Source organism: Solanum tuberosum, unplaced genomic scaffold (genome assembly GCF_000226075.1).
Source record: "Solanum tuberosum cultivar DM 1-3 516 R44 unplaced genomic scaffold, SolTub_3.0 scf00666, whole genome shotgun sequence".
NCBI lineage: Eukaryota > Viridiplantae > Streptophyta > Magnoliopsida > Solanales > Solanaceae > Solanum > Solanum tuberosum.
This window is the reverse complement of record NW_006239594.1, coordinates 8,331-19,664: the sequence shown is the minus strand read 5'-3', so window position 1 is coordinate 19,664 and position 11,334 is coordinate 8,331. Positions and strand designations below refer to the sequence as shown.

Here is an 11,334-nt window from a genome sequence, read left to right as displayed (position 1 = left end):
TTAGATTATTACTATTTCCATATTTATGCATGTTTTCATTGGGAGTATACTTAGCACTGAGTGGAATTTTGGAATGAAGGTTTTCATTTAGCGTTAGTGGACCTTTAGTAGCAATTCCTAAGCCCTAGAACTACGTGACACTGTAGGATTTGTCTTAGATATATACTCCCTCCGTCCCTTTTTAGTTGTCCACTTTAGAAATGGCACACAGATTAAGGCAACAATGATTAGCACAGTGAAGTTACAATTTTACCCTTATGACAACTTTTCACTTCAAAATTACAACCACTTATTTGAATTCAAGTGAAATAAATTGGAGGGAAACAACATACACTTTTACAATTTTCAAGAAGTGTAAATAAGGGTATAATAGGAAAAAATTTGTTGTCCTTTCTTGATTTGTCAAAATGGACAACTAAATAGGGACAACCAAAAAAGGAAATATGGACAAGTAAATAGGGACGGAGGGAGTATGTAATAGTATACTATTTTTCTGCATTTTCTGGAGCACAGTATGATGAAAAATGAAAAGGAAAAAATTGGTGAAAAGCATCTCGCATTCACTTAGGGTCCAGAAAAGGTCCAAACCCAGGGGTATAATGTAGACAACCTACCCAAAGCATTAGAGGTTGATTCCACATCTCAAACCTGTTACCCTCTAGGTACACAGAGACAACTTTAACGTTGCTCCAAGGCTCCACTTCAATTCTCCGATATTCGTAAGTGAGTTTTAAATTTTGTGTGCCTCAACTTTATCAAAGAGCTAACTTTAGATGTTATATTTCGGACCAATTTTCTTTATAATATATAATTATTTACTTTCACTCATATTCTTCATACTGCATGAAACTAAGACAATTAAATTAAAATAGAGGGAGTGCAATCTCAGTATCAAAATCTCAAATTTTCAGGTAAAAGAAAAAAAATAAGTCAAGATCGATAACATCAACAATATTTTTCCCTCTCCAACCATGACAGAAAATTAAACTGAGAAGAAAATACATGCATGCCTCAGAGAGAAGAGAGTTCAGTATATTTAACTTTATCTTTTCAGGTAAAAGAAAAAAAATAAGTCAAGATCCATAACATAAACAATATTTTTCCCTCTCCAACCATGATGGAAAATTAAACTGAGAAGAAAATGCAAGCACGCCTCAGAGAGAAGAGAGTTCAGTATACTTAACTTTATCTTCTTTTTTGTTTTTGAAAAAGCAGTAGTCTAAACTTTATTTTGTATTCTATGCAAGTGGACTTCAATTGAAAAGAACGTGGATTATGAATGAGGTCACGGAAAATATTGAACATGTCAAAGATATGCCTCACATGTTTGCTACTGCAACTTAGAAATATTGGGGCCTTGAAACAATAAGTAGTTACCTTGATCACACAACCTTCACCAATGACACTATCTGTGACATCAGCATCAAGCATTTTTGATGGTGGTAGATATCGAGGTTGGGTGTAGATTGGGGCTGATCGGTCGTAAAAGCTTCAGTAAATATTGAAGACAGCCATATTAGTGCTTAATCAAAGTGAGTGGATAACAAAGCATGATAACTACAGAGAACGATCTCCTTGAGATCAGCAGAATTACCTAAAATCTGGCACCGGCTTTTTTGTAATGCCCAAATTGGCATTGTAGAAAGCTTCAATGGTACCAATATCTTCCCAGTACCCATCATATAAATAAGCTTGCACCTGAGAACACAATTACATAAGATTTCTAGAAACAACACTAACCAAGTGACCACTATCTTAAAAAGAAATTGAGCACGATGCATCATTCTTTTTTGAGTTTCCACATTTATGATGACCAGAACAAGAGATTCAACAAAGAGAAAAGAACAAAAATAGAGAAAAACTTGAGAGGGGCAACACACGAAAGCAGAAGAGCAAAGAGAGCTCATTTTCATAACCATTACCATATTTGGAAGAGAGTTCAAGAAGTTGAGACAAAAAGGCCCATTTTCTCTAGAGTAAAGGACAAAAGATGCAATGTTTTATGCATTGAACACAGCAAAAAGTGTATATTTCATATTCCAATTTTCTTGATAAGTAAAAGTAACACAAAGTGTAAGTTCTAGAGGAAGTACATACTCTCATCCCAAGTGAAGTTGCACCAGGAATAACTTCACTACCAAAATCATTGGCCCCAGGGAACTTGTCACGAAGTAGGTTTAACATCACGTCTTTGCTAATGACATATATACCCATACTGGCAATGAAAGGCATTTCTTTAGCTCTCTTGTCATCAAGACCTAAAATGGTAGTATCCACCTGAAATACATCAAAACAAGAATTAACACATGCTAATAAATTCTTTCTTGAGTAGTTCTGAATTGAAAAGCATTAGGACTATGATAGTCTTACTTTCATTGCTTGCAATTGCTCTCCTTGCGGTTTCTCTGCAAATTCAATAATGCGTCCTTCTTCGTCAATCTTCATGAGACCGAATGCAGTGGCACGCTTCTCGTCCATTGGCAGTGCGGCAACGGTAATATCAGCATCTGTTTCTCTGTGGGCTTGAATAAACTTTTCATAATCCATTCGATACAGATGATCTCCAGCAAGTATAAGGTATTCAAGAACAGTATGCTCCTCAAACAACCACAGATATTGTCTGACAGCATCAGCCGTGCCCTACAGACAAGCATCAGCACTTGTTATGCCAGTTTGTGAAGTAAACTAGTTCAGAGCAACAGTAAAACGTAAATAGAAGTTTAATTCAAGGTGTCATGCACGAATGACACCCGAGTTACATCTCAAATAATGCATTTCTAAACAGCTTTTCAGAAGCTTACAAAGATATAGGTAGTTTAAGTGCTAATTGTATGCTTCATAGTAATTGAGTTGACATCTGTATCCCGGTAATTAATAGCAATAACAGTAGTTTTAAGTGAATTCTATGCAGCAGGAATGATGAGTTACCTGGAACCAATCGGGGTTCTCTGGACTTTGTTGAGCAGCAAGAACTTCCACAAAGCCCTCGTTTTTGTATCCTCCCATGTTGCTAGCATATGCTCGTGAAAGGTGGCGATTCAGAGAGGCAGAGTTGAATTGTGTGAGAACATAGATCTTGGATATGTTACTGTTCAAGCAGTTGCTTACAGGAATGTCAATCAGACGATAATTTGCTCCAAGTGGAACAGCTGGCTTTGCTCTTTTTTTAGTTAGAGGATAAAGTCGGGTCCCAGCTCCACCTCCAAGAATAATTCCCAAAACACTCTACACCAAATTGCATTAACAATTCAAGTTCAGATCACCATATTTACTTATAGAAATTCAGCTTCTTAAAGACTCCGTATCAAAAAAACAAATTACCATAATACTTTACTTCTAAGAACACGTGAATCATTGTCAAGCTATTACCAGATAAGGCTTTGTGAAAACAATTAACTTAATACTATTCACCCACAATATAACTAGATTGATATACTTTTTTATGAAAATATAAAAAAGTTGACATATTGAAATGGCAATCTGCCCATTATTACTAATAACAAATTAAAAGTGTTCAGTCTAAGGATTAGAAGGTGAGACACACACTACTAACTATGCCTGAAAACGTTATTTGGACCCTTTAAAGTTGTCTTTGGGTGTGTGTCAGATACTCCAAAAGTAGCGCATTTTTGGAGGATCCGCCACAGGTGCGGCAACGTTTTGCTCATGCTCAGATAGTCAGATCCAATGACTACATTTTCCAGAATATAATACTAGTTTTAACAACTTTTCCAAGTCAGAATATCATCAATAATGACTATCATGTGCATAATGAATCTTTGAAGAATGTTAGCAAAGAATTTTGTGAAATATTAAACAAAATGAAGTAATCCTAGCACATTTTTAAATAGGCACGTGATTATGTATCGGAAAGAGGGGGAAATAGTTGAGGGGATCTCGGATCTAGAACTACCCAGTCGAAATACTTCATACTGAAGCAATCCATCCACTCCATTTTTTTTACAAGAGGATCTACTTCTCCAAACCGCCACAATCCGATAATCACCTCAATTAAGCAATCAATCGGAGAAAAAAATTACCAAAAAAATCTACACTTTTCACACTAACACCATACCTAATGATTTATATACTAATTCATAATACAAATTTTCAATTTTGTAATAAAATTAAGCGAAATTTGCTTACCCGGCTAGCATCTGGGTCTAGACATGTCTGTGAATTCTGCGAATCAGAAACAGCCTTAGGCGACACAATCAATGAACTTCTTCTCACATTGAATCGGACTCCTTGGGAACGTAAGGACGATATAGGCATCAACTTGTCTCCGGCGAGATGAGAAGACGAAAATGAGAGATTTCTGCTGGATACTGCACGTGTAGAATCATTTCTTCTCTCATTGATGCAATTGTTAGAAGAAGGTGAAGATTTTAAGGCTCCAATGGAAGCCGCCATTGTTAACAAAGCTTGTTATCAACTGATCTCTCTACTAGAGAGTGTGTGGTAGAGTGTGATTGCACTTGAATTACAGCTGAGATTTTTGGTTTTATAATACTGATATCAAGGGTAACTTTATAGACTTGATTTTGTTGGAATTTACGAGAGGACCATAGGTATGATTGGTACACACTTCTTGTGATTGAGGGTATTTTGGGGATTTAAGCATTACTTGTGATTGAGGCTATTTTGGGGATTGAAATATGACTTTTGTACTTTAGCTTAAAAAAAATATCTAATAATGTACTATTAGAATCATTATTTTTCGAAAAACAGTTACTCAATTTTAATTTGTTTGAGCTACGTTATCTTTTCAAAAACAAGATTAAAAGATATTTTGATATATTTAACTTATTTTTAATTTAAAATTGTAAAAATTCAAAAAAAAAAAAAAATCCTTAGCAAATCAAATAAATTAAAATGAACAGAGTATTCAAAAGATTATTTATTAATGGACGTCATTTCACTTGTTTGCACAAGAGTTAGATATGATCACATGCGCTTGAGAGAAAATGAAAAAAAGGTGACGGACGTGTATGAACCGTTCATTATTAAATGTGATTATTAGTGAGAAAATGAATTGTTTAATCAAGATTTTTTGTATTTAAATAATTGGTACTTGCAGACATAGGGGATGAAATGAAATGACAAAAGAGATTTGGAATAATTCGAAATTGCCAGAATTGATATTATAGTTTATACTATGCTGTCACTTTCCCAATGAGAGTTGGTGTATCAAGTTTCAAGAAAATAATTATAACATAATGATGATGACTAAAGCCATGTTGCTATGTTTAAATAGACGATCAAATTTCATCGTCCGTTCAATTTGCCAGTGATTTCACAGAACATCAATCCCGTCATACTTCTTTTCTAATTGGTTTTCAAATTACACATCGTTTATTTATTCTTAATCAAATAATGCATGATATGTTTGACACACAACTAAATATTGGACGTAAATAAATTTATTCGGCGATTGAAGTAAAAAGTTGGCATTTATACTTAACTAATGGATGTATAATATCATATGTGTTTGAACAAACATAACTTTCTATTAAGGAAAAATTACTTAAATACACAACACTTCTTTATCTATTCTCAATATTTCCCTACTCTTTTACTAAAATATAAAAATCCCTTATTTTCCCCCTTCAACTTAACCGGATACTTTATTAGTATAAGTATCCGCCCGTTATTAATTAAAGTATCCGCGCTGCTATATTAAGTATCCACACTGCTATATTATGTATCCGAAAAACACTAAAAAAGGAATTTTTGGTAATTAATGAAAGAGTAGGGAAAGGAAGTAATTTCTTTCTTATACTATGTCATTTGCCTAATTTTTACTTCTATTAACTTGATGTAAACGCCGAATACGAGTAAATACTTATCAATGAAACTCACCATACTCTTTCCAATAGCCGAGCGGTGTGCCATTTATGTCCATCTGCCGACTGCCATGGCACACTGCGGTGCAAGAAACAGGCAAGGCCCAAGGGCACATGAAAAAGGAGAGGAAGCTCACATGCTATGAAATAAATTCACATTTGACAACTCAATAAACAAAAAATCCACAGAGAAAAAAAATGTCTTTATGAACCGAATTTACTTATTTTTGCACATATAATATCCTTTCATTAAAAGGAAAAAACTAAAGAACACTCGATATTAAGAATACCAAACTACAAATAAACAACCATAGGAACATGATAGGTTTACGAACAATAAATGTCCATTTTCAAGTACAACAACCCCCTCCTTGTGAAGCAGCTCCGTCTCTTCCACCTGAAGGTCCGGGAATGCCTCCATATCCAACTTTTATTCCATACGACTGCAAAAGAAAAAAGGAAAGCGTTAGTTTCGGAAACCATCTATTATTAAGGTAAGTGATACTTATACATGTTGGAAATCAATTATCACTGAGATTTACAAGTATTTACTGAAATATTTGCGGCGTAAGTTTCTGTTTTCTTGGTTTTCAAAACAATAATTAGGACACTCATCAATATTATTACCACTACTCGAAATGATAGTCCACTAAAGAAGGAACTCTGCAAACAATATGCCCAACTATTGGTCCTCAAGATTGTCATATGAACTCATAAGTCAGCAGAATGCAGATTGATGGACCGGTGTTTCTTAGGATGGTTGAAATGATATCTACTTAACTTCCTCCAAATTAACTTTGCCTTTCTATTCTCAGATAGCATGTTCCATATCCTTGAGTTGTAGGTATCTAGCTCTCAAAAGGACACCAAATTCACCCACTAAATTGGCTTTTAGATGAATTAAAGATCCCAACTTCTCATAACAGAGAATGAAAAGACTGATCCAATTAGGAGCTGCTAAAACAGCTACTCCAATTTGGATGTTACATTTTGCAAGACTAAACATCACGGAAACTAGCATCTCAGAAGCTATAACAGCATTTATCTGCAAATAACACAGCTAGCTAGACATTTGCAACTACACAAGACATGAACCTGACAATGCTTTCTCCAGATGGTCTTTTTTCTCATGCAGGATGTTGATCTTTGGTCAAGTGACCAGACTATATAGGGGATGAAACTCCTTAGGTGACATTTGTTTGCAGATAATTTATAATTATCTTGCAGAAAATTTTTCAAAGTAAGTGTTTAAGTTTTGTTTTCAAGAAGTATTGGTCAAAAGACTTCCTTTAAAAAATCATATTTCAAGAAGTGGTTTTAGCAAATTCAAAAGAAAAGTTCTCCACTAATAAATCACACACAAAACATCAAAAAACTGCAATTATTACAAGATACAAACAAGTATTCTTTTGGGGGAAAAAATTCCAAAGGTATCCAAACGCATATATGTTTTCAAAGGAGAGGATATTCTCTGACTTTTTCATTTAATTCTTCAAACAAGAAAACAAAATTAAAACAGGTTTAGAACAAGCAAAAAAATTTCTTCATAACTCTTTACTTCATGAGATGCCAATTAGGTCTTTCTTAGACAGTTGCCATTTTCATATTAACGGATGTCCACAAAAATTAGCCACACTAGAAGACTATACAGATATTTATAAATGGTCAGGGCATGACATACCTCGTTCGATACATCAAACACTCCATCCTGTATTTTCTTATAAATTGTTGAGGCTGTTCTGATAAAAGCCTGAAAAGCAGCGGAAACAAGAAATCAGATAAATAACCAATTTATAAGTTTAGTTATAGAAAGATGTCCATGGATAGATATTAAAGGTCAGGAAAGTAGCGGATGAAAGAATCCCTCACCTCTTCAACATTCTGAGCTGTTTTGGCAGAGGCCTCCATAAATATCAACCCATTTTCCTTGGCAAATTGCTCGCCTTCCTCGGTGCTTACAGCCCTTCTGTGAGCCAGATCACACTTGTTTCCTATCAGCATTATGGTCATGTTTGCATTTGCATGCTGCCTTGCATCTTCTAGCCAACTAGCTAGGTGATTAAATGTTTCCCTCCTAAAATGTTTTGGCATGGGGAAAACAAAATCATCACTACATCAAATAGACCAGACATCCATAATTTCTTGATAAATACACCTTGGTTTAATAGTAAGTTTCCTTCAGTTGAAGACAAAAAGAATAAGAAAAAAATAACCCAGTCCTTATAGTTAGCTTTACAGACTTGTTCTGATGCTCTCATAGACAAAGACATGTTAGCCCTCTGACTGGGACATCATTAGAAAGGCTAAAAGTAATAACGGAATATTCATCGTTCATTAGATAAACATCAAAAATGTTCTGTAAGAAAATTAACAAAAAACTGAAAAATGACTAACATATTATTTACAGTACTGTGAACTTTGCACTTTGAATGCATCCTGGGGTAACAAGAACATGTAGAAGAAAATTTCTGGAACATTAATGATAAAAGGACAGTTCAAGAAATACATTCATTTATATCATGAGACATGTAACCTCAAGTTTCCTACAGGTATGGAAAGGCCAAAGACACTGCAGAGAATACCTTGTAATATCATAAACAAGTAGTGCCCCAGCAGCACCTCTGTAGTATGACCTTGTGATAGATCTGAATGATTCTTGACCAGCCTGTAATGGAGAACACTCGTTAGATCATGCTTTTAGTCATTCACACAACCATGACAGAATAAAGAGAACACCATAAGAACGATTCTACCATCAACAACAGAATTTTGGACATATGGATAGATAATCCAAAGTTTCTATTAAGTAGTAACCACAACAACTAGCTGAACTGTTGATTAATCTTAGCATTTTTAGGCATGAAAGATAATTAAATCAACAGAGAAAGAAGGAAAAGATGTTTCACTAACTGTGTCCCAGATCTGTAGTTTTATGGGCTTGTTGTCTATTGTGATCATTCTAGCCCCAAATTCAACCCCGATGGTCAAATCATGGACCGGTTGAAATCGTTTGTCAGTAAATTGCAAAAGAAGACATGATTTTCCAACTCCTGCATAACATAATTAATAACACTATCAACGATGTGTTATACAAGGCTTTTTCAATTTAACATAATTAACCAATAGAATCTAATGGAAATGAAAGAGATGCCAAGAGAAAGTGCACTGCTATCAGCACATAAAAAACAAGGAGTTGCATGTACATAGATAAACACAAACAAAAACATGGCAAATCATGAAGAATCACTTAGTATGGTCACCATTATGCATACTACCAAGAGGTTAAATTATCATTACACGAAATACTGGTGATCCTAATTAGTCCTAAAGGCAATATCTAAACACACTGCAGTTTCTTAAACTGAAATGCTGAAAACACCCTTAAATGATCATCTTTACCATAAGCTGCATGTAATTTATCTCTAAAAGCAATAAGTTTGCCTACACGAAAGCCTAAGCTAGACCACAATTTCCAACTCTCAGCCATTCAAAATTCATCCTCTATATCCTATGTTGCTTGGACTCTTCAAAAATGTCAACGGGTGCGTGTCGGATTCGCCAAAAATAGTGTATTTTTGGAGAATCCGAGACGGGTGCGGCATCAAAAGTGAAGAGTCCGCACAACTAAGTCTATATCAATGGTACAGAAGACTAACTGTTTTACTTGTTAAGATTTTGCAAACTACGCCACCAATGAAGAATTCCATTACTAGCCTTAGATAGATAAAATACATTCACATTGCTAAAACTCTTCAAATGACCTTAGATCAAATGGCTTCGGCTGATAAAATCCTTCATTTTAAGACGAGCCATTCATCATGAGTAGATGATCAACATCAATTTATATATGAAAAAAGCAAGTGATACAACAAAAAAACCATAACATTCAAATTCCAGCAGCGCATAAAAACATCACAACCACATTTAACATTTCCATAGCAGCATAAATGAATTGCCATATATTGAAATCCTTATTCCAGATCGAGATAATCAAAATTCATGAAAAGCCAAACTAAGTTCAATTCAAATTCACCAGAAACCTATTGATCAGATCCAATCAGGTGTTGAACAATAAAATTACACACAAAAAACCCGAAAAATCAGGAAAAAAATATACCGGTATCGCCGATGATGATATACTTGAAGAGATAGGCGTAAGACATGTTTGAGAAGCAAATTCCGGAGAAAGAGTAATGGCTGAATGAATATCGTCTGAGCTGGAGAAAACAATAGTTGTGAATGTATATTTTACCTGAAAAAATAATATACAAATCCCTAATAATTGCTGTATCGGTATATCCTTCTTCTTCTTCTTCTCTGTCGGTGATGCGGAGAGAGAAAGAAGAAACGACGGGAGAATTTACAGAGGCGCAAAGGCGTTTGAATATACGTAAATTATTGAACTACTTTGCCAATTTTGGCGTGTGGAAGGATTTTTTTCCTTCGAAGAGAAGGCACGACTCCAGCAAAGCTGTTAAACGGGTCGGGTAATCGGATCTCAACCCGTAGAAATAAATAAGTATCTGAGTATATCAATCAAATCAATTCAAAAATTTGTTAGACCATTATTATCGCGATTACTATTACTATTAGATATCAATACTTAATACCACAATTATTTTTAGCTTGTTAAACTATTTTGGGACAAAACATTTAGATATTATTTTGATCATGAGATTGAACAATATTACATAAAAGATAAAGTTTAAGAAAGTCATTGTACTTTCATATTGGACTTAAATAGCAAATGCTCAAATAGATCGATAATAACATAGGGTAAAATTCACAAATAACAATTTCTACGTGGCGTAATGGTGAGAATGAAGAATTTCACATATTATTTATGGTGTTAAAATTATATCATACTACTCTACTAAAATTTTAATTCTATGAGTTAGAGTTTTCAAAAATTTATTCGGCATAAGTTTAGAGAAATTGGAGTTCAACTATTTTTTATACTGACGTTGGATTCCTGTTGTGCCATACTCTCCTGGAAAAGGCCCAACTTTGGCTACATTAGCGGCTTAGCTCTATACCCAGAGGCCCAGTTACTGCTTATTGTGTAAATAAATAAAAAATTGCATTTTCCCCGAATTTTGTGTTGGTCTATAATTTTTATCTCTTATAATAAATAACTTTTTGAGGGGTATAGGTTTCATATCATAATAGCTCACAAAAAATTTTCGGGCATGACTTTAATTTCTAAGGAACGTATATCCCACTAGGCATATATTTGATTGCTTAAAGACAAATATAAAGGATTCATTTAAAGAACAAAATGTGTAATTTTATGCATCAAGCTACATGACATGAGAAGATGTGTTTGTACACTTGAAATATCATATTAGTACACGAGAAGATATGCGCATACTTGAAATAAAAATCATCTAAATTTATTTCACAATAACAATTTAAGCTTTTAAATGTTGAGGTTTGTACACCTCAACCTTATTAATCTACCTTTCACTAGGTTCTTTTGTTAGTTAAG

The 11,334-nt window shown here is 34.3% G+C and overlaps 2 protein-coding genes across 2 annotated transcripts in view; both read right to left on the bottom strand.

The window, feature by feature from the left end:
• The window catches only part of LOC102577790 (ADP-glucose pyrophosphorylase small subunit), a 5,879-nt gene extending 1,402 nt beyond the window's left edge, over positions 1 to 4,477 (bottom strand). Inside the window, 6 exon segments of the mRNA NM_001288195.1 lie at positions 1,378 to 1,489; positions 1,595 to 1,698; positions 2,098 to 2,277; positions 2,371 to 2,640; positions 2,929 to 3,225; positions 4,147 to 4,477. Coding sequence (NP_001275124.1) covers positions 1,378 to 1,489; positions 1,595 to 1,698; positions 2,098 to 2,277; positions 2,371 to 2,640; positions 2,929 to 3,225; positions 4,147 to 4,413 — 1,230 coding nt within the window. The 5' untranslated portion in view covers positions 4,414 to 4,477.
• A 1,572-nt stretch (positions 4,478 to 6,049) lies between these two features.
• Positions 6,050 to 10,332, bottom strand: LOC102600913 (ras-related protein RABB1c). The gene is made up of 6 exons (XM_006366694.2): positions 9,964 to 10,332; positions 8,757 to 8,896; positions 8,429 to 8,511; positions 7,716 to 7,920; positions 7,528 to 7,596; positions 6,050 to 6,289 (listed from the first exon to the last, which is right to left on the bottom strand). Exons 1-6 carry the CDS (start codon positions 10,007 to 10,009, stop codon positions 6,197 to 6,199), a joined length of 636 nt encoding a protein of 211 aa, XP_006366756.1. The 5' UTR covers positions 10,010 to 10,332; the 3' UTR covers positions 6,050 to 6,196.
• Positions 10,333 to 11,334: the final 1,002 nt, after the last annotated feature.

Bases quoted from the DNA above. Each gene is read 5' to 3' on its own strand.
- LOC102600913 (XM_006366694.2), bottom strand. From the start codon at position 10,009: ATGTCTTACGCCTATCTCTTCAAGTATATCATCATCGGCGATACCG. The intron at 8,897-9,963 runs GTATATTTTTTT...TATGTTATGCAG, and splicing joins TATCATCATCGGCGATACCG to GAGTTGGAAAATCATGTCTT. The intron at 7,597-7,715 runs GTGAGGGATTCT...GCTGCTTTTCAG, and splicing joins CAGCTCAGAATGTTGAAGAG to GCTTTTATCAGAACAGCCTC.